We start from the raw sequence: 27,826 nt of genomic DNA, 5'->3' as shown, positions 1-27,826 counted from the left end.
GGGCCCTAGGGCTCCTGCTCTCACTGGAGAGGCAGAAGAGAGGCCCCCATGCCCACTGCAGTGGTAGCTGTTTAGGGAAGGACTGCTGCCCAATCTGAGGACTGAGTCGGGGACAGGTGGTCTCTAGCTTCAAAGAATCCCGGAGGGCTCGCAGCGGGTGGTGCCCGTCACGGGGCAGGGTGGGACCCAGGCTTGGAGTCTGTGCTCAGCCTGTGGGCCTCAGCCACCCCGATGCTCCAGCACTAACCCTGCTGCCGGCCCCACCGCCTGGCTCCCGCCGGCCTGGGGTCCCAATGTCGCCCCCATCTTTCCGGGGCCCCTGGGGCTGAGGCAGGGCCCCCAGTAGGGCACTTAGCGTCCCTCAAGGGCTGCTGGCCAGGGAATGGCCGTCCAGACCTCTCAAGGGCCCCCAAACAAGGCTGGCCCTTCTGCAGGTGGCGCACAGCAGGTGCAGGGAGGGGGCCTGTGAGCCCCCAGGGAGATACTGTAACTATTCGTGACATAGAAACAACCCTGGCTCCTCCGGGCTCACCTGCGAACTCAGGAATCTGTGAATCCTCCACTTCAAACAGCAGCTCATCGTGAATCTGGGCAACCAACCTGCAAGACATGCGGTGGAGGGAGTCACCCCTGTGCGTGGGCCTTCCGTGCTCTGTCCCTGCCTGTGACAAGGGGTGCGTGGGGGGCATGTGCACAGGGGCACGTGGGGCACTGCCCGGTGCTGGCCAATCCGCCTAGGTTTTGGCACAAGGTGCCCGTGAGGATGTGGCCCGGTAGGGAGTGAGAGGACCCAGGCAGGGGCTGGCGGGCGGGGGTCACGGCACCGTCACCAGGACGGCCTGCAGGAGGAGAACACAGGTTAGAATGATGCATTGGAGGCAGAGGGCCCAGGATAAGAGAGTCCGGGCGACCCCCTGCCCCCCCCCCAACCTGGGGAGCCTGACGAGGACACAGTGGGGCTGAGCATTTTGAGGAAGAAGAGCCCCCCTTGGACCATCGCGGGGGCAGGGACCCTGACAGGCCTCTACTCGAGGCCATCCTGCAGGCACAAGACCCCAGCACGTCCCTGCTCCTGGGTCCTGGCCCACGGCCTGGGCACCTTGCTGCTGCCCTCCTGGCCACTCCCTGTCCCCGATACACCACGCTCCCCGCCTGGGTCTGGGCCCAGGGCTGAGCTCCAGGGGGAGTCAGCACTCACTCCAGCCCACTCCGCTGGACAAGTCCTTGCTCGATGCCCCACTTCTCTGAGCCCCCTCAGGCACCCCCTTGAGGGGTGTCTGTCCCCACCTGCCTCTGGGTGAGGAAGAGAGAGGGGGTGTGTGTGGACGCTGCAGTGGAAGGAGGCGTGTAGGCAACAAAGGTGCTGCTGAGGGGCAGGGCTCCTGGGAGGACGCAGACTCAAGCGCCAGGGACCAGCATGTGCGCATGTGTGCACGGGGTGGGGATGGAGGAGGGGGACACCCCAGGGATCGGCCCTGGAAGCTGTTCCTTGGCCGCACAGAACACGGTCTGCAAGGATCTGGCCAGCATGGGCCAGGTGTGCCCCGCGCTTAGAAGGTAGGATCTGGGGGCTTCCCTGGTGGCCCAGTGGTTAAGAATCTGCCTGCCAATGCAGTGGACACGGGTTCAAGCCCTGGTCCGGGAAGATCCCACACACCGCGGAGCAACCAAGCCCGTGTGCCACAACTACTGAGCCCGTGAGCCACAACTACTGAAGCCCACGAGCCACAACTACTGAGCCTGTGTGCCGCAACTACTGAGCCTGAGCTCTAGAGCTCACGAGCCACAACTACTGAGCCCATGAGCCACAACTACTGAGCCTGCGTGCCTAGAGCCCGTGCTCCACGACAAGAGAAGCCACGACAATGAGAAACCCATGCACTGCAACAAAGAGTAGCCCCCGCTCGCCACAACTAGAGAAAGCCTGCATGCAGCAACGAAGACCCAACGCAGCCAACAATAAATAAGTAAAATAAATAAATTGATTAAAAAAAAGAAGGTAGGATCTGGGTTGGCTTCTGACACCTACTGGGGGCTGTGACCTCAGACCCGGTGCCAGCCCCTCCTTGGGGCGGACGAAGGAGGCTCACCCTGTGCACTCAGGGAGGGGGGAGGCGTGGTGCAGAATGGTCTTGAGGGCCTGTAGCCCTCAGGGAAGGAGGGTAGGCATGTGGGGGGTGTGTGTGCTCTGCCCTCTGTGTGACCTGGTCTCTGCCTCTAGGACGCTGCTTCCGAGGGAAGGGGCTATGTCCTGTCCTTGTCACCGTACAGCCTGTGCACGCTTGTCTCCGTACTGCCTGTCCACAGCAGGCAGAGGCAGCGCCTGGCAGAGCTGTGGGCCCAGGGGCACCAGGGAGCTGGGGCTGCACAGGGAGGTGAGACGAGGCCCCCGGACAGGGGTCACCACAATGGTGAGTCCGGCCGGGCGCAGGGAGCAGTCTTCAAGCCCAGTGCAGAGACGGATTGTGCCGGCGCTTTCAGAAGCTGTGCAGGACTTTGTAACCGAGAAGCACAGGGCTCTACCCTGAACCACTCTCCCCTTTTCTCTGTTGCTGGGTCGGGGGGAGATGAGGCTGTGTTTCCAGCCACCTGCGGTGGGTACCCCCCAGCTCCCACGAAGGCTCTTGAAAGGGCTGACGTGCGGGGGGCGGGGGCGGGTACCCTTTCTATCACCACTGCTTTCTCCCTTTGCCCGCTATGCGTTGTGATTGCTGGAGTGGCCACCTCTACCAAGGCACCAAGCGGGAAACGGCCAGGGAGCCAGAGGGACTTCAGTCCTGCCACCCCGAGCCTCTGAACCGAAGTCAGCAACTGGATCCCTCACGATGGGGGAAAGTCCACCTTTAAGTCTGAGCTGCCGTGGGCAGGCACAGCCCATCCCGCTCGTGGGAGTGAATCCCCAGGGCGTGCTGGGTCCAGCCCAGGCCGCAGGCCGCTGGCCGGCACACGCCGCAGTGCCCGCAAGGAGGGGCCTGTATTTTACGCGCAGCCTCTGGCGATGGGCTCTCGGCACCGTCCTCCGGGCAGCCAGGCCGGGCTGGTAGCATTGCCATTTACTTTCTTGCACTACTTCTGGGCCTCTGGCGGGGTCTCAGGCTCCCGAGTTTTCATACTTTTTGAAATTACACTGTGAAATTCTGAGTTGCTGGCGTGCCAGCAACCTAAGGATAGGTTTGAATTGTTAGTCACTCACATCTCGCTCACAGCTGGCCGCGACATCACCGTATCTCCAGTTGGAAACTGGGGCACAGGAGGCGCCCGGCTGGGGCAGGTGAACACAGGTGTCAGACCCGTTGTTGCCCAGGAGGCGAGCTGATGGCTGAGGAACTTCCCGTCCCTTTGTCCTGCGCGGACAGGCCGCACATAACCACGCTCTTGTGGGGACACTCCAGGAGAGCCTCACCTCACCTCCCGGCTGTGGCCCGGCCGGCAGTGGCTGCCTGGGGCAGCTCCCTTCCAGGCGCCCTCAGCTCTGAGCACACCGTGAGGACTCATCTGAGAGCACAGGCTCACAGTGGCTGAGCCCCAGGCCTTCCCGCGGCCTGGCCACAGTCCTTGAGAGACACGGCAAGGCCCCACGCCCCTGCCGTTACGCTGTCGTCCTGACCTGCGCAGGTGACCACAGACGGCCGCTCTGGGGAGCTTGGTCTCAGTGCCCCCACAGTCCCTCTGTGCTGTCAAGGTCAGGTTTTGTTAACTGCTCTGCGTCCTTCCTGCTGGACCAGCGTGGCATCCTCCCGCCCCCAAAGGCCCAGCCTCCCATCCGTCCACTCCGGCCAGTGGCTGCTGTGGTCCAGGCCATGGTCCAGGGGCTTGCTGGCTGCCCCAGCCTTGCTTCCCATACATCCTCAAGGGCCCAGGTGCTGCACAGCCCTCTCCACCTGCTGCCCTGTCACCGTGGGAAGTCCAGGGCCTGCTGCCCCCATGTCCCTCAAGGCCGCTTCTCGCTGCTTGGCTGGTCCTGTCGCCTGCCCTGGGCCCCGGGCACCTTCTCTGCCCCTTCCTGAGATGGGGAGAGCAAGAGCCCACATGCCAGGCTAAGCCTGACCACAGATGCCCTCGGGTTGCTGCCAGGTGGGCAGAGGGCAGAGGGCTGCCTGTGTGGTGGGATGACCCTGCTGTCCTGTAACCATGGGCAAAGGAGCAGGGTAAGCGTCCTCTGAGGCTGCCACGCCGTCCAGTGGGGAAGCAGTGGGGCTGCAGTCCTCTGCACGAGCCCAGGGGAGGAGAGTCTGCAGCATGCCGGGGGGCCCGGTGCTGGTCTCGTTCTGGTGATTTGGGCCGTGTTGCACCATGCTCTCGGGCTCCCTTCTCTACGTGCAGGTGTTGGAATCGACAGCCTCCAAAGCTTCTTTCCAGCCCCAACATGGTCTGAAACCTGGAAGGGCCTGTCATGGGGGTCCCACGTCGGAAGAGAGGAGGCCGCCCCCCCACCCCCTGACGGCTCAGCACGAGGCCACGTGAGCTCTCGGCCAACGGCAGCGCTTGGGGTCACGAGCCCCCTGGCCTTCCTTCCCCAGCCCGTAGGCAGTGAGTGGAGGCCGTCCTGTGGCTCCAGCCCACGGGGCACTTCGGGGTGACTGGACCGGGTGCCAGGAGCCCCAGGGACGCGTTCCAGTCACATTGCTTCAGGCAGATACCAGCTCACGCGTGCCCCGCGTCTGCCCCCCACCCCCACCCCGACCACCGACATTGTCCGAGACCTTTCCTGCCACTCCAGGGAGAACAACTCAAGTTCACACGCACAGTGTGGATGGCCGTGTTCCACACTGGCCTGCTTCGGTTTCTGAAATGACACGAAGCGGTTAACGTGTTCTGTTATGAAACGCGTTTCCTGAAGACAACACAGCGCTGGCAAAAGGGATGGCCACCGGGTTTCTGAATTCCTGGATGAGGACTGTCACCAAAAAGCCCCAGACCCTCGTATGCCACTTCCCTTACCCATCCCACAGAAACTGGAGATGGACCAGACCTCCTAGACATAAGGTATCGCGGACGCGGAACAACCGGCGCTAGCACAGGCCCCACACACCCTCACGCATTTTACCCTCAGAAAAGGCACAAGTGAACAGGATGCATGGATTCAGGAGTCGAGCAGAAAGCCACGAGGAGCCCCGGATGGAAGAGGCGTCTGGCCTCGGCGTGTGCGTGCTGGGGACGGCCGGCAGGAGAGACCCGGCGACAGGAGAACATCTCCCACTCAGCTCCTGCCCCCTCACCTCCCACAGCTGCTGCAGGAACCGGAGACAGCAGCCCAGACCCTGGCGCAGCTACCGCAGGGCACCTGGGGTAGCGCTTATATCCTGCCGGGTCTCAGGCTTCTCACCCTCTGTCCTTCCTCCCAGCCTTGGGGTGACAGCCGGGGTGTGGCTGCTCCTTCCCAGGGGTGTAAGGTGAACCATGGACCAGAGGAAGTGCCCGGGGCAGGGGCTGTGAAGGTGGAGGCCAACAGCGGTGGAGCCTGGGAAGGTCTTCTCCCGTCTCCTTTACTAGGACACGACCCTGCAGGCCAGGGCCTTTGCCCCGGACACACTTCTCTACAAAGTTGTTGAAACTGCCAAAAGAACGTAGGCTAGAACATCAAAATGAACAGGAGGAAACATCTGAAGAAGTAAAGGCGGAAGCTTGTTAAGCAAAGATGAAAGATCTCAGGCAAGGAAAAATCCCATGTCTTGAGGATGTAAAGCAGTATCAAAAGCCAGGAGAGAAGCACAAGCTGGGCTTCCCCGGTGGCTTGGTGGTTGGGAGTCCGCCTGCCGATGCAGCGGACGCGGGTTCGTGCCCCGGTCCGGGGGGATCCCGCGTGCCGCGGAGCGGCTGCGCCCGTACATGGAAGAGGGTGGCCACAGGCCAGCAGGCCCCGTGTCCCGGAGGTGGCGGGAGGAGGGGCCAGCTGTCCTCTGTGCTGGGGACGCCCTGTAGCGCAGAGGAGTGAGCAGACACCCCTCAGGGTGGGGCCCGTGAGACCACTTAACGCTTCATAAATTGTCATCACCTAACCCGCCATGAGCTTCCTCCCCAGGTGCAGACAGGCTGACGCCCGGGAAGGGCTCCTCAGCAGGCAGGCCCACGCTGGCCCACACGTGGAGCCTGGGAGGGCCCCGAGGGGTGGCAAACAGACATAGAGACCAAAGAGGGAGGGAGGCAGACCTCCTGGGGTCGGACATACTCACTTCTCTGGGGAGCCCAGGTGGGCCGCCAGGAGGGGATCCTGGGATTCGGGAGGAGAACCCACCCCCTCCCACCTGCACCCAGGCCAGGACCTTGGGCGGCCCAAGGGGTGGTTCTGGGCCAGCAGAGCCTGGGACGAGCACACCTGGTCACCCGGACAGCCGGACACTCCCTCTGCTCGGGGTATGTGCCCAGGAGGGCAACCGAGGCAGACGTGGAGCCTGGCGAGAGCCTTCGGGGAGGGGATGGCAGCAGAAGCCGGGCCTCTGGCTCACTTATCAGGGGCTGGGAGCGGACGCTGTGTGGAGCCCCGTGTCCTGTCTGAGGGGCTCTCTGAGGTGGGCAGCTGCGTGTGTACCCCTGGGGCCGTGCCCGAAGGGGTTCGGGCTCACCAAGGGGAGACACGTTTCTGCACCAGGCAACCTGGGGAGACTCGGCGTGCTCCGGGGTGAGCAGGCCCTTGGCCACCTTGCTCAGTCCCAGCTGGGAACAAAGCGTTCTCCTGGGAGTGCTGGGAGCACCTTGGCTGAAGCGGGTCCCTCCGTGGGGGTCAGCGAGCTTGTCCGGTCCAAGCCCCGGAGGGAAGTGGCCACTGTGGCTTCGCGTCCTGGAGGCGTCTGCCCGCGGGCTAGGCACAGAGCAGCAGGCCGCCCACCCGAGCCCTGCAGAGGGCAGGTCTGCGCCCTGGGCTGGGCCTGGGCCGGCTGGCGCTCACTCACTGACCTGGCCGTCAGGATGGGGGATGTGGCCACTGCTGTGAAGAGGTGGATCATGGCCATCTTGCAGAGGTCTGCGGCCGAGCCTGTGAGGCACAAAGGGCGCTGGTTGAGGAACAGTGTGAGGTCCGGGGCCCCGCAACCCTGCCCACCCAGGACTGTCCGAATTTTCTACACTGCGTAACGCGTGACCCCACGCCCAGCAGGCGAGAGCCGCGAGGATCTACCATCTCTCAGTTCTTGCGCGTGTGGCTGCACCTTTGCTCAGGGACTCGCAGGCTGAGGTCGGTGTGGACCTGGCTGTGTCCTCGTCTGGGGCTCCCCTGAGGAAGGCCCACTTTCAGATGACCTCAGGTTGCCAGCAAAATTCATTTCCTTGCAGTCACGTGACTGGGGTTCCCGTTTCCTGGTGGCTGTGACCCTCAGGTCTGTGCCACGGGCCCTCCCCCCAGCGTGTTTGCCCCCCCACGGCCGGAATCTCTGACTCTGACCCCTAAACATTCTTTCAAGGGTCCACCTGATCAGCTCAGGCCCACCTGGGATGTCCCCTTCTGATATGCTCAAGTCAGCTGACTGGGGACCCTACACCTGCCGTTTATCACGACCTGCCCCTGGAAGCAGTGTCTCGCACGCTCACAGGTTCTGACCACACTTGGGCTGTGCCCGCTGCACCAGCCGACAGGATGCCGGAGCCCGGACGGCGGCCATGGGCTCCGCCCCCGCTCCCTCAGCCCTCCCGCTGTGCAGCCCGTGAACCTGGCAGAAACTCAGCCTCCCAGTGTGTGGAGTGGGGCTATGACACGGGCTTCTAGGACTTGGGCGGGATCAATCACACGGTCAGTCAGGCACTCTGGAGGTGCTGGCCAGCGTAGGGGACACGCTTGTTCCAGCGCCAGGCAAACAGTGGGTGTCTCAACAACCGGTTCGGATCACGGGAAACAGACTGAAGTTCAGGTTTCCATTCCTGGCTTTAAGCTGCTCTAGCTGTTCAAGGCTCCTGAGGTTCACGAAGAAATAAAAGGCCCCAGTCAGTGGGCCGCCTCCCTCCACTGCAGGGCCACACTTCCCCTGAGCACAGCAGGAATGCTGGATGCGCAAGTCTGGTCTCTGCGACTGACCTGCTGGCCGTGAGGGGTCTCAGCGCCACGGGGACCCTCTGCCGGGGCTGGGATGTCGGGAGGCTTTGCTACCTTAGGAGGGGGCGCAGAGCCAAGAGAGAGGACGTGAGGTGGGGAGCAGAGCACGGGTGGGGTGGGATGCGGGAGCAGGCCGGCCAGGCCCTGTGTCTGCCCAGGTGGAGGGACAGCTCCCTGGTGGGCACTGGCTCGGCTCAGCACAGGAACGGCAGGTCACTTGTCCCGTGCCGTCACGTGCTGGATCACCTCTCCGGGGGAGCTCAAAGCGTGGCCAGGCCTCCTGGTCAGCTTCCCACGTGGAGAGGTCTACGCGCAGTTTTTTCTCCAAACCAGCTTCAAGGCCGCCTTGCACATGCCTCAGGGACAGAGGCGGGTGGTCGTGAGCCAACCACGGCCTCGCGTGAGGGAGCTGGCCTGAGATGCAGAGACCTCTCAGGGCTGGAGGCTGTCGCCGTGCTCTGCTCTCGTCTGGGTGGCCACAGCGGGGCAGGACCCGGGAAGACACTACACGGAGCCCAGAGCCGGTCCCAGCCGTCCCCCCGCAGCCGCCACCCGCTCTCCTGCTCGCCAAGGCTGAGCTTAGCCGGGCAGCGCTGCCGCACCGGCCTCTGTGCAGCACTCGCTGGGGACTTGACCTTCCTGCTCCACCATCCACGCCTCGCACTCCGCGTCTGCTGGGCCGGGCCACCCTCCTTCTGCAGAAACCCCTCGGGGGCTGGGGTCCTACCTCCAGTCTTCGTCTCTGGGCCCAGGGACTTTGGTTCTCCATCCGTGACCACTGGGGTCACAGGTGGGGACGCTGCCCGACCCCCAGGCCCCCAAGGCCTCATCAGGACGGCGCCTAGCGCCGCCTCACACCTGCCCTCCACGCAGAGACTGGGGCTTTGGCCATTCTAAGGAAGACTGACGGATCCGTGGTGGGTGCGCTGGGGTTCGGATGCCTGCCAAGGATGAGGGCTGTGGCGGAGAGACCAGGCCGAGGGTCAAGGGACTGAGCTCCAGGTCTGGCCCTGGTGCCGGCCAGATGACCTCCTGGAGCCTGTCTCCCGTCTGGCCTCGTGGGGTGCGTCGCAGTCAGGAAGGGGACCAGGTGCTGAGCACCTGCCCCGCGCCTCCCAGCAGTAACCGCCAGGAGGACGAGAGCAGGATATACCCTGGCACTCATCTCCTGGGGCTGGAAACCGAGAAGCAGAGGGGCTCTGGCACCTTGCACCACAAAGTTCACTGCCTGCCGCTCTGCTTGAGCCCGGAGCTGCGGGTCACGTGCACGGATCCTCGGCAGCGGCCTCCTCCTGCCCATGATGGACACCACACAGCCTGCGTCACATGGAGGAAGAGCAAGATGAGAGCAGCAGTGAGCGGGCGGCGCGGCGCCCTGCTGGACCCTCCCCTTGTGGGCACAGCTGCTCTCAGATTAGGTCCTGGGGCCCCGCGGGAACCCTCCCTGCTGCAGCTGGAGCTGCAGTGCCGGAGCTCTGCCCTGAGGCCTCTGGGTCTGTGTCTAGGGCAGGTGGGCTCTGTGGTGGGAAAGCAAGGACAGCAGCAGAGTGGCCTTTGCTTGCCTGGCGGCATGTTTTGCACACTTTCTAACTTCTAGCCGTGCTTAGATCTGATGTAGGACAGGAAGCGCGGTTTTTACACTCTAAAGGTGAAAAACCACTTGTGGTTCTTGGGGACAGAAGTAATTCTGGACAGTGTGGCAGCTGGAATTGGGGAGAAAAGCATTAATCCTTAGTTCACTCAAGGAGGGGCTGATGGTCTGTGTCAGAGACCACATCCCTACACATGAGGGCACATCCAAGCTTTGTGGGGCCCAAAGCTTCCATAATTTGGGGTCCTCTTTAAGAGAGTGAATGCAGAGGTGCTGCAATGGTTATGTTCCTGACCAGTGAGAACTCTGGTTTTACTAGGTGTTGGTGAGAACTAAATCCCCAACTTCCACGTCATGTGTCTGAGAATTGGAAGAGTTTCTCACACGTACAATGATTATAAAAATGACACTGTTAAGCACCTGCTCCAATGCACCTGCTCCAATGCACCTGCTCCAATGCACCTGCTCCAATGCAACGTATAATTAAAGTCCCCAACTGTGACAGGCAGCGGGAACAGGGGGAGCCGCGCTTCTGACGGGCGCATTCCAGTCTCTGTCCCTGCGCGTGTCTGGTGATTTTTCCTTCTTTAAAAGTTTTATTTATTTATTTAGTTTCGGCTGCGTTGGGTCTTCGTTGCTGTGTGCCGGCTCACTCCAGTTGTGGCGAGCGGGAGCTACTCTTCGTTGCGGTGCACGGGCTTCTCGTCGTGGTGGCTTTTCTTGTTGCGGAGCACGGGCTCTAGGTGTGTGGGCTTCAGTAGTTGTGGCACACGGGCTCAGTAGCTGTGGTGCACGGGCTTAGCTGCTCCGCGGCATGTGGGATCTTCCCGGGCCAGGGCTCGAACCCGTGTCCCCTGCATTGGCAGGTGGATTCTTAACCACTGCGCCACCAGGGAAGCCCTGTCTAGTGATTTCTGACTGGATGCTGGGTATTGTGCTTTTTAGGTTGTTCAGTGATGGGGTTTGGTGTTTTCCTTTTTTTTTTAAAATTTAATTAATTAATTTATTTTTGGCTGCGTTGGGTCTTCGTTTCTGCGCGAGGGCTCCCTCTGGTCACGGTGCGCGGGCCTCTTACTATCGTGGCCTCTCTTATTGCGGAGCACAGGCTCCAGACGCGCAGGCTCAGTAGTTGTGGCTCACGGGCCCAGCTGCTCCACGGCACGTGGGATCTTCCCAGACCAGGGCTCGAACTCGCGCCCCCTGCGTTGGCAGGCAGATTCTCAACCACTGCGCCACCAGGGAAGCCCCTGGTGTTTTCCTTTCCAGAGTGTTAGGCAGGCCTGAGGTACTTGCAGATCGCCTGATCCTTTTGAGGTCCACTTTTAAGCTTTGTTAGGGTGGGTTTAGAGCAGCTTTAATCTAGGGTTAGTTTAGACCTACTGCTAAAGTGTTACCCTTCTGGGTGAATGTCTCAGATGTCCATTGAGCACCCTCCATTCCAATGGTCAGAACCCAAACATCTCCTGGCCCTGTGTGAACTCTGAGATGGCTCAGCCTGCTGCTCCCCAGAAATGATTCTGCTTCGTCCTGTGGAGTTTCACTCTGCACCCATATCTCAGTATTAAGGACAGACGGGGGACTCCTCTGAAGGTTCATAGAGACTTTTTCTCTATAACTTCCTCCTCTCTGATAGTCTACCTTGCAAGATCCGGTTGCCTCTGCCTCCCAGACCCAATCCTTGTCTCCTCAACTCAGCGAGGCCACTGTAGTCTGCTTGGGCTCCCCTCCTGCACTATGGTCTGTGGCCCTAGACACAGGGTGTCAGAGGGCTCCCCTCCTTTGCTTCTGTTCTATCAGAGACCAGAGTAATACACTGCCTATGATCCAGTGTCTGGAACAGTTGCTTCACACATTTTGCCCAGTTTTCTAGTTGTTTATGGTGGGAGGAAAGTCTGAACTTCTTTGCGGCCCGAAGTAGAAGCCCCTGGTTCCATACATTTCAAATCTCGTTTCCAAGGCTTGCGGTGCTGGTGATTATAGCTCCTGTTCACACTGCGAGATGACCTCTGGCCCTGCACCTTCCTGTTACTGCACTCGGGAAGTGGGAAGGCATGGAAGGAATGCTCCCGGAAGCCATCCCTGTGCCAGGACGGCTAGCACCCCTCAACCGTGCATGGAAAGAGCAACAAACCTCAGGAATACCCACACTGAGATCCGAACTCAATGAGTCACCAATTTGACTTCCCCTTAAGCCGGATTCAAAACATAGCTGTGGCCACGGCAATGCCACATACCATGGAAAGGTGGAGGAGGGCGGAGGGGAAGAGACAGCGTCTTAGTCAATCGCAGTTAAAGTACCCTGCTTTTGCCAATTTTACAAAAGATGTGACCACGTGAACACACTGCAGGGCCTCTCCCGGGGCCTGGGAGGAGGGGCCCACACAAGGAGGACCCTGAACTTACAGCTGCATCACATCATGGTCAACCTGCCTGGCCCACCTGTCCACCCCCGGGCAGGTCAGTGAGCCTGCAGGGAGAGCGCAGGCTCGCACCGCCTCCTTCCCCCCTCGCCCTGCTGTCTACCTCTCACCAGTGGTCCCCCTCCATCCCACCTCCCGGGACTTCCTGAGCTAACAGCCGTGTCACTGCTCCCAGGTGCTGGCTCTGATCAGCTCCACTCCCGACCTCTTTTCCACACTCTGCTGGAACAATCAGCGAAAAATGAAACCCAGCTTCTTTTCGTGACCCGTGTGGTGCTGTGCAGAGTCTGGGCGCACACCTGCCTCTTCCTGGCCCCGCCCCTCCCTGCCGGCTGTCCCTGGCCTCTCACCTGGTCTTGCTCAGGTGTCACCTCTTTTTGTGTCACTGTGGCTGACCGTCCCCAGGGCTGCCCTCTGCTGCTCTCTGCCCAGTGCCCCGGGATTCTTCCACACCCAGGATCCCATCTTTCTGACACCGTCTGGATGTACTTGCTCGCTGTGGGTTACGTTTCCCTGGATTGTGTCTCCAGGAGAGCCAGGAGGTCCTATCCCTGGTGCCAACACAGTGCCTGACACGGGTAGGCACCCAACAAGTGTCTGTAGCATAATTTAATGACAGCTGAGCGTCTGCCCAGAAATGTAACTGCTGCGTCAAAGGACACGCGTGCTTCACGCTGGCAAGCGTAAAGCTCCACGGCCCTTCGAGAAAGTTAAGTGCAGGGCAGGGATGCAGAGCCATGCAGCAGAGAGGCACTGGCTGGGCCAAGCTGCCTGGGGGGTGGGGCCCGGCCTGGCACCGCCTGTTTTGTTAGCTGTGTGAACTCAGGAAGCCACTTGACCTCTCGGGGCTCATTTTCTTCACCTGTAAAGCAGGGTCACGATGCGACCCAAGCTTTTGAGTTGCAGTGAGGATGACGTAGGCAGTTGTGGGCAGCTGTGGACACCACGCCTGGACGCGCTGTGTGGCACGAGGGCCTGCGTGTGGTTGTCCCCACTCCTGCAGTGACCCTGGCTCCGTGCACTCAGCAGTGCTGGGTTCTATCACTGTTTTCACATTTCATAATTGATAGTATTTTAGTTTTCCCAAGCGTGGGGCCCCAGCGAGGAGGCTGTAGGCATCAACCCGGGCTGTGCAGCCTCCATACGGCTCACCCCCAGGCCCAGGAGCTGAGGCCTGTGAGATGCTCACGGGGGGATAGAAACGGTTTCCCGGCTTTCTCGAGCCCCCGGGGGGCTGCAGAAGCTGAGCGCTGACCCCGCACAGGCTGCTGTCGGGATGTGCGGCCAGGCCCGGGGGAGCCTGTGGGGCCGCCCTGCACTCACGGGCTCCCGAGAGAAAGGTCATCAGTGAGCCCCCGGGAGGATCCCGGGCCCTGCGGGATGCGCCAATCCTCCATGATCCCAAGTGCGCTGACTCTCCGCTTGCTCTGTGGCGACCACTGCTCTCTGTTTTGCGTCTGTTTCATGAGCTTCTGCTCCTACGTTGCTTTCCTTCCTTCTTGTTTCTTTAATCTACTCTGCTGCTCGTTCCCAAATGTCTTGTGTTGAATACAGTCATTTATGTTCAAAAACTTTTCTTTCTTTTTAAAGCACTCTTTTAAAGAATTCCTTCATCTCTAAGTGAAGGTCCGCTTGGCCATGTCTTACGGGTTTTCACTGAGACACTTACACTGTCATTTATTGCTAAAATACTTGTCATTGGCTTGGGACTTCTTTTTAAAATCTTAAATCATTTAGGAGTGCAATGATTTTTCCAAATAGGCAGAGGGATGGATGGCCACACATATTGACATAAACTACCTTTTTATTCCACTGTGGTCACGGAACATGTTCTATTTGATATTCTTTGCAATCTGTGACCAAACTGTGGTGAAATTTTGTAGATATACCACATGCTTTTCCTAAGAACATAGTTCTCCATTTTTAGGTGCAGGACATCTCTCTCTGTGTATCTATCCACCTATCATTTCTAACTCAAGCTTAGTATTGTTGCCTCAAGAAGAGCTTGGCTCTGGACCCTCCTTACGTGGAGCCTTTTGGTCCCATTTATCCAGCAGGGGCTGGATGCTCACGCAGTCCCCACCCACCCAGCCCCCAACAACCCACCACCCTCCCATCTGTTCGCCCACCCACCGGAGGAGCGGGGGCTGGGAGACCACCTGGCTACTGCAGAGAGGGCGTGGGAGAGGGAGGGGCACCTACCAACGGCTTTGGCAGCAGCTGGCTCACCTGTCTGGTGACACCGGGCAATGGTTGCTTGGGTGAAGTCCTTGATTTTCTTGTACTTCTGCAAAAAACTCTCCAAAAACTGGGCAGCTTCCTGAACGGGAACTCCAAGGCAAGCAGCAAGCCGCTCCTTCCCTGTGTGAGTAGAAGTGTGATCAGAGGCCAGCCTCTCACCCAGCGGGTTCCGAGGACACGAGCTACCAGGCAGTGACCACCACACGTGGAAGTGAGCCCACAGAAGGGATCTTGGAAGACTCGGTGCGTCAAGGCCCAACTGGCACCACTGGTCTCTTCTGATTGGTCAGGATGGTGTTGGCTTTGGCTTTACAGACCAAGTGTTCGGTGCCAGCCAGTCTGGACGGGAGCCTGTTAAACATTTATTTATTCAACAATGTTGACTGAGGGCCTGGCAGGTGCTGCAGGTGAAGCCCTGGTGAAGGAGCTGTAGTCCCTGCTTGCAGCCTGCCCAGAAGGGAGCCTGTTTCCAGAACTGGGGGGAGGCTGGAGAGGGCCGGCAAATAAAAGAGGAAGGGAAGTTTCCAGTGCCAAAATACAAGGAGCTCCCATCCTTGGAATGTTTTTTTGAGACAAAAACTTTTGGTCCAGACCAATATTTGGTTCCCAGAGGACGCAGGTGTTCTGGAGAAGCTTTTTATAGCAAGATCTCTGGTCAGGATGACACCCGAGTTCCAGGATGGCACCCCGAGTTCCAGGAAACACCCGAGTTCCAGGATGACACCCCAAGTTCCAGGATGGCACCCAAGTTCTAGGATGACACTCAAGCTCTAGGCCGGCACCCCGAGTTCTAGGATGGCACCCCGAGTTCCAGGACGACACGCGAGTTGCAATCGACTCCAGATCCCAGGAAACCACTTGTTCGCTTTCTATCAGTGCAGATTTTCTTTTCATTATTTTTTGTGGTAAAATATATATAACACAAAGTATGCCATACTGTAAATTAATTTTGTGTTCCAGAATTTCGTATGAATGGTGTAATAAATTATTCACTATAAATACTCCTTTGTATCTGGCTGTCTTCTTTCATTTGCCATAATGTTTTGAGGTTCATCCATGTTGACAGCTGTATCAATAGTCTGTTGCTTTTTTCAAAATTGAAGTGTAGTTGATTTGTAACATTGCGTTCGTTTCAGGTGTACAGCAAAGGGACTCAGTTACACACATCTCTTTTCTTGAGCATGGACCGGGTTACCCTCTTTCTTCATACGTTTTGTATTCTGGCTATTGTATTATAAATGATATGTTGTAGACACTCTAGATTCTGTTATGTTTCTCTCAGCAGTGCTGATTTAGAAAAAAAAAAACAAAAAACTTCAAACTTTGTCCCCCTGCAGTCAGCAGCAGCTGAAAGCGCGCATCAGGCCTTTCAGCAGTAGCTGGGCTGTTTGAAGTCTGCCCTTTTCACACACAGTCAGGGGTCAGCCAGAGATCTGGGCAGAGCTCAGGCCCAGAATTCGGGGTTCTCCTTTGACTCTCCTCTTTCTGAGATTTTTCCCTTCACTTTCCAGATTCACTGGCTGCCCTGACCTCTTTCCTCTGCCTTTTATTTTCCCCAATTAATTAATTAATTTTTATTTTTGGCTACTTTCGGTCTTTGTTGCTGCGCACAGGCTTTCTCTAGTTGTGGCGAGCGGGGGGCTACTCTTTATTGTGGTGCGTGGGCTTCTCATTGCACTGGCTTCTCTTGTTGTAGAGCATGGGCTCTAGGTGCATGGGCTTCAGTAGTTGTGGCATGTGGGCTCAGTAGTTGTGTCGCACAGGCTTAGTTGCTCCGTGGTATGTGGGATCTTCCTGGACCAGGGCTTGAACCCATGTCCCCTGCATTGTCAGGTGGATTCTTAACCACTGTGCCACCAAGGAAGCCCCTGCCCTCTGCTTCTTGAAGCCAGTAAGACCCTGGATTTCTGTCGGAGTTTTAGCCACACACAACACGGACAGAGGCTTGCCTTCAGGTGAAGAGCTACAAAACGGCAAACTCACCCTGTGCTATTCCTTCCTTCCAAGTGTTAACCCACCTCCAATTTCTGTCTGCTTTTGGTCACTTTTCAGTACCTTTAGGTAGTTGTTTATTATACTTTAGCATACTTTCTAGTTGATATCTGTGGGAGGGTGGTCTGATCGGAGTGCCATGGCCACTGCCGGAAGTCACATTTCTCCTTCTGTGTCTACGGCTGAGAAGGAATTCCTTTCCCTTCCTCTGTAGAGCTGTTGGGATATCCCAAGGTCTCTGCACAGGAAGAAAGCCTGCTTCCGAGAGAAGCCGGTGATGTGGCAACTCTGAGAGAAGCAGAGATGGGCTGAGCCGGAGACTGAGGGTCTGGTCACTTCTCCAGGCCCCGGTCCTTATTCCCCATGCCCTTGCCGGGGGGTCTGTCACACTCTAAGGCCACCGTGCCCCTGCCCCCCAAGTAGGACAATGTTTGGCTCTGTGAGGGCTTCTGTTCCGTGCTTCGTGTTCATGGGGCCCCACTTCCGACACAACTTCCCTTCACACTTTGATTCAACTGATCAGGTTCCTGCTGTTTCAGTTGTGAAAATGCAGGCCTGTCTCCGCAGGTGCACCCCTGGGAGCACGGATCCCCTTGGCGGGAGCGCGAGGTACCCCACCTCATAGGTCCCATGTGAACATACAGTTTGGCTTTCCCCACAGAGGGCTAATTGCCTCGTGTGTGTGTGTGTGTGTGTGTGTGTGTGTGTGTGTGTGGTGCAATTTTAAGTTTAGGAAGGAAACCTTCACTCCCTTTCCTCCACGTGCTCTTTGCCCCATGCTGAACTATAACAGCTTCTCACTCTTGTTTACAGCTCCAGGGCCTCGTGAGAGCCCGGCACTCGTGGGCCTCCAGGGATGCTGGCACAGGCCTGACCGGCTCCTGCACATCCTTTAAAACTCAGCCCGGGGCTTCCCTGGTGGCGCAGTGGTTGAGAGTCCGCCTGCCGATGCAGGGGTCACGGGTTCGTGCCCCGGTCCGGGAAGATCCCACATGCCGCGGAGCGGCTGGGCCCGTGAGCCATGGCCGCTGAGCCTGCGCGTCCGGAGCCTGTGCTCCGCAATGGGAGAGGCCACAGCAGCGAGAGGCCCGCGTACCGCAAAAAAAAAAAAAAAAAACAAAAACTCAGCCCGGCCTGGCAAGGGGCCTCCCCTGGGCTCAGCACTCATGCTGGACGTCGCCGATCACTCAGTGCCATCCCCGCAGGCCTGCTCGTGTGTCTCATTGGACAAGCGTCGGCCCCTCGGAGCAGGAGGCCTGGAGCCCGGCACTCGGCACGCACTGGCGACGGGACGTGGAGTGAGCTTAAGATGCGCAGCGAGGAGAATCAAGGGTCACGCTGACTCTAAGAGTAGCAGGAGCTCAGGGCAGGACGGGAGGAGCAGGGGTTTCTGCTGCCAGCGGGCCTGGGGGGGCACAGTGCTGGGCAGGCGGCTGCGTCCAGTGGGCTGAGGGCAGCGGTGAGCCCCGGGCCTGCGCTCCGGGCCGAGGCCTGCAGGCGGGCAGGCACTCCCATTTCCGGGGGGACAGGTCTCTGGTGGCAGAGGCCTGGCGGCTCCCAAGCCCTGGGGAGAGGGGCTGAGGCAGGCGTGAGGATCAGGCTGCCCGCGGGCTGGGGGTACGTCTTCTCGCTTGTCCCGGTCCTGCTCTCCCTCTATGGCCTTTTGTCATCCTCACAATGACCATGACCCCAAAGCCAGGCTGGGGCCATGTGCCCCCAGCACCCAGAGCAGCCGCTTCCAGACCCCTCGTGTTTAGGTGAAATCACAGCATTGTAACCCACAGGAGCCAGGCGGTTGAAGGCTTCTCTGCTGAGTTTCCAAAGGGCCCCAGCAGCTCAGGACGCCCGGCCCTTCAGGAGACGAAGGCCTCACTTCACGCACGAGGCAGACGCAGCCCGACAGGTGCACAGAAGCCCGGCTGTCAGGTGGCGACGGGAGCGGCAGACACGAGGCCCGGGGTGGGAACCCTGTCAGCGTTAGGGCTCAAAGCAGCGGCTAATAACTCATTGCTTATTTACAAAGTGGAGCTCTTTTCTTCCCCAGAAAACAACAGAGTGAATACTCTAGAAGGTGCCAGACCGACAGAAGCAAAGACTGGCTCTGGGTGCACTGGGTAGCGGGGACAGTGGGGGAGGCCTGCCGGCCAGAGACTGGAGCTAAAGCGCCCCTGCCCGAGTCCCGGCTGAGACCACAGCCCTGGCAGGTTTGAAGCGGGTTCCAGCCTCATCATAAGCGGGTCAGTCACTCACGGTCCGGGAAGAGGCGCTTTGGAAGCAGGTCACACGGCACCACAGTCACACTGGAGAAGCCCGAGGTGGCTCCTACCTGTAGCTGACTACACATTTGCCCAGGGTTTTGCGCTGGCAGCTCTTCCCTGAACGGACACAGGGTTCCTACGGCAGGGAGGGACCCTCTTCTCCGTGTCTTTACACAAGCCCTGCTCCTCAAAGTGGAACTGATCCAGGAGGGGCCTACACAGGCCTGGCCGCCAGGCCACAGCCTCTCCTGACCCCCTCCCTCAACTCCCGAGAGGCATCAGGCCCACCGACGCAGCGAGACCTAGAGGGAGAAAGAATTTAAAAAGCCCGGAGAGCCCACGGTCAGGAAGGGAGAGGAAAGGGTGGGAGAGGGGAGGGGAGCAGGTTGCTCTGCCTTGGGTCCTGGGGCTGGAAAAGGGGAAGGGAATAGGGTGACGACAAGGGCTCCTGGAGCATCTCAAAGCACAGGAGTGGCCCCCAGCAGGTGGTGTGATGTGGGGTTGGGGAAGGCTTTGGTTGGCCCTCACTTCTGCACGTCTACTCTCCGTGCAAAAGTTGCTGGGAGCCCTGAGGGTTAAGGGCGTGAGTGGTCTGACTGGTGTCTGGTGCATCACAAATACCATCAACATGTGTGTAAACAGCGGCACACAGGGATGCACAAGATGAGTTCCGTGGGCTGAGAGTGGTTTCTGTAAGTCACAGCCACATTTCAATGCAGGTACACAACCAGAGCCACCTCCGTCTGGCCTACAGGTGACACCGAGGCCTCAGGCCCACCCCCAGCCTACCTGCTCCATAGACCACCGAGTACACCACCTTCTTGGTCTGCTCTCTGTCTGCGTGTGTCACGCGCTCTGGGGAAATGTCCTTCCTACGTGGAAAGATGGCACGTCGTCAGGTACGTTGGCACCTGTCTGAGGAGGTCCTCAAGGGTCCAAACCACACACATCCCCTCACACCCCAAGAACCACTTCAAGGTCAGGCCTGTAGTACGGTAGGGGAGACAGTCAGCATCTAAAGCGTCCGTGTCAGTCTGGCCCCTCCGAACAGATGCCAGCCAGGTTCTGGGGTATCCACACCCCAAACCCAAAAAGTGGCTCCACCACCGGAGTACCAGGCAGACAGGAGGAGGCCTGGGGCCTGGGGCCTGCCTGTGGTTGCTGCAGTAGTGGCTGCTTCTGGGCCTCCTGCAGGATTGGATGAGCAGCCTGTGCCTTGCCTCCTACAGAAGGAAGGGCCCTGTCCCGGCGTTCAGACAGAATAAGAACCAACTCCACATCCGGCAGCGTGCAGTTGTGCCACTCTCCAAAGATTAAAGCTGAGCCTGAGAAGCACAGGGGCCGGCGGGCACCCAGGGCCCCTCCTCCTTGCTGGGCCATCCTCGCCTAGCCGTGCGCACACCCCAAGTCTCCCTGATGGAGTGAGCACGTCAGATCAGCAGAGACAGAGAGAGAGAAAAGGAAGAAAAAGGAGCCTGTCCAACCTCTGTGGGCAGCCCTGTGCTGGGCCCTCCTGCAGGGCTGGCCTCCACTCGTGGCCACGGGGTGAAGCTGAGGATCTGTGCAGGGATTTGGGGTGTATGGGCTGCCCCGGGCCTGCATGCGGCTTCTAGATTTCCCGGTATGCACGGGGCTTTGAATGCCCTATTTCTCAAAGACCCTCTCTCCCCAGCTTCTCCTCCCAAGCTTTCAGGCTCTGTTATTTGCCTCGACTGAGGTCTTTTGTGGTTGACCTTAGGATGTTTTCCAGCAACGCGGCCACTTTTCTGACTGGAGACAGTTCCGAGATGGGGAAACAATGCCCGTGTCAGTCCTTCAGGCAGCCCCCAGCCGAGTTAGAACAGACAAACACTACTCTTTGCGAGTAAGGTCTGTGCCTGGAAGCAGGGACAGGGTCCCACTCTGGGCAGGAGGCGGCTGAGTCGTGGGAGTGGTGTGGGCCGAGTGAAAACAGCACAGAGCCCTCCTAACTGTTTTCAGTGGCTTTTTTGTTGATTCAGAACTTGCTTGGCTGCTGTGAACTGCTGACTGTTTCTCGGCGTTCTGGCAAAGTTGGTTCTGACCGTTTTTGCTCGATTTGTGGATGCTTCTGTGGGTGGACAGGCCCTCAGAGCTGCCTGCTTCACCATTCTCACTGATGTCCTAGAGTTCATTCATCTTACCGCCTGATTTTAAAGTACTGATGCATTTCTTTTTGTCCTTTTCCTTCTGTGTTAAGCTATTTTGCCCACGTTTTAAAATCCCACCCTTGAACTTGGTATTGTCAACAGCTGTATTTAGATAAGAAGCAAAACACCAAAATGCACCCAAGCCCAGAACAAATGTGTGTCAACCCCTATGTCACCAGCCACCCTTGGTCCTCACTGAACTCCCACAGGCGCTCCAAACCTGCTCAGGAAAGACACTGCTGAAAAGCTTACGTAAGACTAGCTTCCCCGTTACCTGCTCAGGGCCACCCGCAGTGACGGCAGATGAGGGCTTGGCCCAAACAAATGGGTCTGGCGACACTGCAGGGAGGGGACAAGGGAAGCATTTTGGAGCAGGTGCCCCTCAACCAAACCACACTAGGGACCCCCTTAGCTCTATCCGGGGCTGGAAAGTTGTCTGAGGAAGCAGCATTAACTCTCCTGGGACTTGCTTCTTCCCAGAACCAAAGTGTGACAGAATGAATAGATGCTAGGGACATATATCGGACATCATGTTCCAATAACAGAGAACATGCTTTCTCCTTGAGCACATGGGGCACACACACAATAACACATGATGCACCAGGGCACACAAAAAACCTCAAAAGGCCGCACATAGTAGGAATATTAAAATAACACTCTGATCACAGTATAAGAAAACTAGAAATCAAAGACAAAAACAAAATCCCCAAAGCCCATCTAGCTAGAAATAAATCAGAAAACACTTCTATCAGTCAACTTTTGATTGAAGAGAAATATAAACAGAAATCACATAGTTTCTAATGAAAACACCCTATGTCAGAACCAATGGATTACATTAAAACAGTGAGGAAATTTCATAACCCTAAATGCCTATATTAATCAAAATGACAGAATAAAAGTATATGAATTAAATAAACACAAGGGAAAAAAACAAGAAAGTCAAAAGAATACACAAGGAGTGAAATAATAAAGCTAGAAAAAGATGGGAGCAGAAATTAATGAGGAAAAGAAATTAACTAGAGAACAGCAAAACAGATCATTAGTAAATAAAAATCCTGGTTCTTACAGAAAATAAATAAACCATTAGCTAGCTTAATCAAAAGGGCAAAAACACAGATATACAAAATAAGCAACAACGGGGGAAAGTAGCAGCAGATATGTAGGAAGTTAAAAAAAAAAACCTTAAAAGTTATTTTGTACAATGCTATATAAGTACATTTTAAAACCCAGGTGAAACGGACAATTTCTTAAGAAAACACAGTTATAAAAACTGACTCCAGTAGAGATGAAAGTTAAACAGACCAATGTCTATAGAAGAAATAGAGAAAATTATTAGGGAACTATCCCACAAAAACACCAGGCTCAGATGGTTTCAAAGGAGAATTCTATCAAACCTTAGAGACCAGAGAGTCCCCACACTGTGCAAATTGTTGCAGAGTGCAGAAGATGAACAAAAACTTCCAAATTAATTTTATTAAGAAAGTATAACAGTTATACCAAAACATGATAAAGATAGCATAAAAAAGGAAAATTATAGACTTATACTGCCCATGAATATTGATTTTTTTCTTTAAAAATCTTAAAATTTATTCAAAATATAAAATTTATGAATACTGATTGATGTAATCATCTTAAATAGAATATTTGCAAACAGAGTCCAACTCCACATTAAGAAAATAGCACCTCACAGCCAAGCAGAGTTTATACCAGGAAAGCAAGGCTGGTTCAATGTTAGGAAGTCCATTAATATAATTCACCACATGAATACAACTAAGGAGAAAACTACATGATCATCTACATTGTTGCTGAAAAAAACCCCGTGACAAAATCCAACTCCAATCCAATCCAATCCTACTCCCAGTAAAAACTCTTGAGAAAACCGGAATAGCTGGATACTTCCTTAAACTTACAAAGCAATACACATCACTCCTAAAGCTAGCTTCTTATCATGGGAAGCTCCACGGCAAGGATGCCCACTACCTCCACTATTTAACATTGTTCTGAAAGTATAGTTGATCCTCAAAGAACACAGGTTTCAACTCTGTGGGTCCACTTATATGTATATTTTTTTCAATAAATAGATTGAAAATTTTTTTGGAGATTTGCAACAATTAGAAAAAACTCGGAGATGAACTTTGTAGCCTGAATATTGAAAAATATTAAGAAAAGGTTAGGTGGGTCATGAATGCATAAAATACATGTAGATAATAATTTAGTTTATCATCTACTACCGTAAAATGGACACAAATCTATTATAAAATGTTAAAATTTGTCAAAACTTAAGCACACAAACACAGAACGTACACAGGGCCGTTGACAGACAAACGTGAAGCTGCAGTATGAAATCATCCCTGTGTGAATGAACTGCAGTGTGCCCCGTGCTGTCGTTAACGATGTCCTCGTCTCCTCCTGTTGCTGCAGTGCTGAGCTTAAGTGTTTCAAGTGTCCACTTAAAATGCCCGTGACGCTGGTCATTTCCATGTGGGGAGTTTGTCTCTCCAGTAAATCGGGAATTGCAGTAAGAAGTGATCTCTCATGGTCCTCACACATTTTTCATCATGTTTAGTGCAATATCGTAAACCTTCAGTAACACCATGGAGCCCATACGAAGTGCCATTAGTGCTGCTGGAAGTGCTCCCGAGAAGCAGAGAAAAGTCGTGACGTTATGAGAAAAAGTTGAATTGCATGATATGTCCAGTAGATCGAGGTCTGCAGCTGTGGTTGCTGCCATTTCAAGATAACTGAATTCAGCGTAAGGACCATTGTAAGAAAAGAAAAGGAAATTCGTGAAGTAGTCGCTGCAGCTATGCCAGCAGGCGCAAAAACCTTGGACTTTTTGCAAAATACCTCTTTATCTTGTATTGAAAATGCACCTTTTATGTGGGTGCAGGATTGATATAGACTAATATGATTCGAGAAAAAGTGAAGTCATTACATGACAACTTAAAGCAAAAGGAAGGTGAAGGATCTAAAGCTGGAGAATTTAATGCCAGCAAAGGATGGTTTAATAATTTTAGTAAAAGGATTGGCTTTACACACGAAAAGATAACAGGAGAAGCAGCTTCTGCTGACCAAGGGCCAGCAGACGAGGTCCTAGACGCTGCTAAGAAAATCACTGGGGAGAAAGGATATCTGCCTGAACAGGTTTGTAATGCAGACGGAAATGCCTTATTCTGGAAAAAGGTGCCACAAAGGGCAGTCACCGGTAAGGAAGAAGTGAACAGCAGGAAGGGAAGGGCTGACTCCTGTTTGGTACCAGTGCAGTCAGCCTTATGGTCAGGACCGCCCTCCACCTATCAATCTGCTGACCCCCGAGCCTTAAAGGGAGACGATGAACAGCAGCTGTCAGGCTTTTGATTGGACAAGGCCTGGACAGTGAGAGCCCTTTTTCTGGATTGGTTCCATCAATGCTTTGTCCCTGAAGTTAGGAAGTATCTTGCCAAGAAGGGACTGCCTTTAAAGTTCTTCTGATACTGGGCAATGCCCTCCTGGCCACCCAGAACTCCATGGGTGCAGCCCCGAAGGTGTCAAAGAGGCCTACTTGCCCCCGGACACAACGTCTCTATTTAGCTTCTAGATCAGGGGCCATAAGGACCTTTGAGGCTCATTATACACGGTGCTCTATGGAAAGGATCGTCAATGCTATGGAAGGGAACCCTGATAGAGACAACATCATGACAGCCTGGAAGGGTTACACCATTGAAGATGCCATCATTGTTACAGAAAAGCTGTGAAAGCCATCAAGCCCCAAACAATAAAATCCTGCTGGAGAAAACTGTGACTAGGTGTTGTGTATGACTTCACAGGATTTACGATGGAGTCCGCCAAGGAAATCATGAAAGAAATTGTGAGTTGGGCAAAAAAAGGTAGGGGGCGAAGGGTTTCAACATACGGGTCTTGGAGAAATTCAAGAGCTGACAGACACCACACCAGAGAAGTGAACAGAAGACAACTCCATGAAGATGAGAGCTTCCCCACCGGTGCCAGCCAAAGAGGAGGACATAGAAGAAGCAGCGCCAGGAACAAACTGACGTTAGATGACCTGGCAGAAGGGCTCTGATATTCCAGACTGCTTTCGACTTCTTTCGGGACGTGAACTCCTCTATGAAACTGAAGCAAATGCTGGAAGAAGGATTGGTGCCGTATAGAAACATCTTTAGAGAAATGAAAAAGCAGGAAAGTCAGGCAGAGATTGCGACATATCTCCGTGATGTTACAGTAGGTGTACCTGCCTCTCCTGCCTCCCGCCCCCCGCCCATCACTCAGCGTGAGGACGATGAGGACGGAGACCCTGTGATGATCCACCTCCATGCACTGAACAGTGAATCATCGTCATCCACAGTTCATCAACGTATCTATTGTGTGTGTGTGTCTTCGTGCTCATTACATCTCCTCATTATTCTTTTAGTATCTGTAAAGATCATGCTGATGTACTTTTGTTTTTTTTTTTGGCCACGCTGCACAGCTTGCGGGATCCTAGTTCCCCCACCGGGGATCAAACCCGCGCCCCCTGCAGTGGAAGCACGGAATCGCAACCACTGGACCGCCAGGGAAGTCCCCTGATGTACCCTTTTTACCCCTGATAGTAATTTGTGGGTTTTCTCTATTTTTCTTGATCAGTCTCTCCAGGGGTTTACCAATTTTACTCATCTTTTCGAAAATCCTGCTTCTGTGGGAAAATCCTTGATTTTCTCAACTATTTTTCTGTTTCTATTAAATTGGTTTCCACTCCTCCTAGCTTCCTTCTACTTACTTAGGATTTAAATTCCTCTTATTTTTCTAGCTTCTTAAGGTGGAAGCTTAAGACATGTAATGTCATAAATTTCTAAGTGCTTCTATAGCTGCCTCCCAAAATTTTTGACATGTGTTTTCATTTTCATTTAGCTCAAAATATTTTCTAATTTCCCTTCTGACTTTTTGCTTTGACCTATGGGTTATTTAGAAATGTCATCTTTATTTCCACATGTGTGGGGACTTTCTATACCTATTTTTGTTCTTGATTCCATATTTAATTTCTCTAATTGTATTAGAGAACATAGTCTCTACGATTTCAGTCCTTTTAGATTTACTGACACTCGTCTTGTGGCCAAGCATGCGGTCTATCTTGATGAATGCTTTATTGTGCATGTAAAATTGTGGATAATGTTATTCAGGTCTTCCATATCCTTTCTGACCTTCCTTGTCCTTGTTAGTATTAAGAAAGTAGTGCTGAAATCTCCAGCTGGACTTGTGGATCTGTGCATGTTTCATCTCAGCTCCATCAGGTTTGCTTCATGTATTCTGAATCCGTCCTATTAGATGCACCCTATATAGAAGTGTTATGTTTTCTTGATGAACTGGCCCTTTTATGAAGTGTCCCTCTCTGTCCCTGGCAATAGTCCTTGCCCTGAAACCTAACTGTCTGGTACTAAAACAGCCATTCAAATGTTCGTCTGGTGAGTCCTATCTCCTGGCTTTTAGTCTACGTCTGGTGAGTCCTGATCTCCTGGCTTTTAGTCTATGTCTGGTGAGTCCTGATCTCCTGGCTTTTAGTCTATGTCTGGTGAGTCCTATCTCCTGGCTTTTAGTCTATGTCTGGTGAGTCCTATCTCCGGGCTTTTAGTCTATGTCTGGTGAGTCCTATCTCCTGGCTTTTAGTCTATGTCTGGTGAGTTCTGATCTCCTGGCTTTTAGTCTATGTCTGGTGAGTCCTATCTCCTGGCTTTTAGTCTATGTCTGGTGAGTCCTGATCTCCTGGCTTTTAGTCTATGTCTGGTGAGTCCTATCTCCTGGCGTTTAGTCTATGTCTGGTGAGTCCTATCTCCTGGCCTTTAGTCTATGTCTGGTGAGTCCTATCTCCTGGCTTTTAGTCTATGTCTGGTGAGTCCTATCTCCTGGCTTTTAGTCTATGTCTGGTAAGTCCTATCTCCTGGCTTTTAGTCTATGTCTGGTGAGTCCTGATCTCCTGGCTTTTAGTCTATGTCTGGTGAGTCCTGATCTCCTGGCTTTTAGTCTATGTCTGGTGAGTCCTATCTCCTGGCTTTTAGTCTATGTCTGGTGAGTCCTATCTCCTGGCTTTTAGTCTATGTCTGGTGAGTCCTATCTCCTGGCTTTTAGTCTATGTCTGGTGAGTCCTGATCTCCTGGCTTTTAGTCTATGTCTGGTGAGTCCTATCTCCTGGCTTTTAGTCTATGTCTGGTGAGTCCTATCTCCTGGCTTTTAGTCTATGTCTGGTGAGTCCTGATCTCCTGGCTTTTAGTCTATGTCTGGTGAGTCCTGATCTCCTGGCTTTTAGTCTATGTCTGGTGAGTCCTGATCTCCTGGCTTTTAGTCTATGTCTGGTGAGTCCTGATCTCCTGGCTTTTAGTCTATGTCTGGTGAGTCCTGATCTCCTGGCTTTTAGTCTATGTCTGGTGAGTCCTATCTCCTGGATTTTAGTCTATGTCTGGTGAGTCCTATCTCCTGGCTTTTAGTCTATGTCTGGTGAGTCCTGATCTCCTGGCTTTTGGTCTATGTCTGGTGAGTCCTGATCTCCTGGCTTTTGGTCTATGTCTGGTGAGTCCTGATCTCCTGGCTTTTAGTCTATGTCTGGTGAGTCCTATCTCCTGGCTTTTAGTCTATGTCTGGTGGGTCCTGATCTCCTGGCTTTTAGTCTATGTCTGGTGGGTCCTGATCTCCTGGCTTTTAGTCTATGTCTGGTGGGTCCTGATCTCCTGGCTTTTAGTCTATGTCTGGTGAGTCCTATCTCCTGGCTTTTAGTCTATGTCTGGTGAGTCCTGATCTCCTGGCTTTTGGTCTATGTCTGGTGAGTCCTGATCTCCTGGCTTTTAGTCTATGTCTGGTGAGTCCTATCTCCTGGCTTTTAGTCTATGTCTGGTGGGTCCTGATCTCCTGGCTTTTAGTCTATGTCTGGTGGGTCCTGATCTCCTGGCTTTTAGTCTATGTCTGGTGGGTCCTGATCTCCTGGCTTTTGGTCTATGTCTGGTGAGTCCTGATCTCCTGGCTTTTAGTCTATGTCTGGTGAGTCCTGATCTCCTGGCTTTTAGTCTATGTCTGGTGAGTCCTATCTCCTGGCTTTTAGTCTATGTCTGGTGAGTCCTGATCTCCTGGCTTTTAGTCTATGTCTGGTGAGTCCTGATCTCCTGGCTTTTAGT

The 27,826-nt window shown here is 54.7% G+C and overlaps 1 protein-coding gene across 1 annotated transcript in view; it reads right to left on the bottom strand.

Annotated features, from left to right (window-relative positions):
- The window catches only part of POLN (DNA polymerase nu), a 159,419-nt gene that overhangs the window by 3,098 nt on the left and 128,495 nt on the right, over positions 1 to 27,826 (bottom strand). The window contains exons 18-22 of the mRNA XM_065877293.1: positions 19,315 to 19,397; positions 14,264 to 14,395; positions 9,230 to 9,340; positions 6,895 to 6,973; positions 533 to 600 (exon numbers count right to left, since the gene is read on the bottom strand). Of these exons, the coding sequence (XP_065733365.1) occupies positions 533 to 600; positions 6,895 to 6,973; positions 9,230 to 9,340; positions 14,264 to 14,395; positions 19,315 to 19,397 (473 nt within the window). The remainder of the gene's footprint in view (positions 1 to 532; positions 601 to 6,894; positions 6,974 to 9,229; positions 9,341 to 14,263; positions 14,396 to 19,314; positions 19,398 to 27,826) is intronic.

Source organism: Phocoena phocoena, chromosome 5 (genome assembly GCF_963924675.1).
Source record: "Phocoena phocoena chromosome 5, mPhoPho1.1, whole genome shotgun sequence".
Taxonomy (NCBI): domain Eukaryota; kingdom Metazoa; phylum Chordata; class Mammalia; order Artiodactyla; family Phocoenidae; genus Phocoena; species Phocoena phocoena.
Note: the sequence above shows the minus strand (reverse complement) of the source record. Positions and strands in the feature narration are given on the sequence as shown.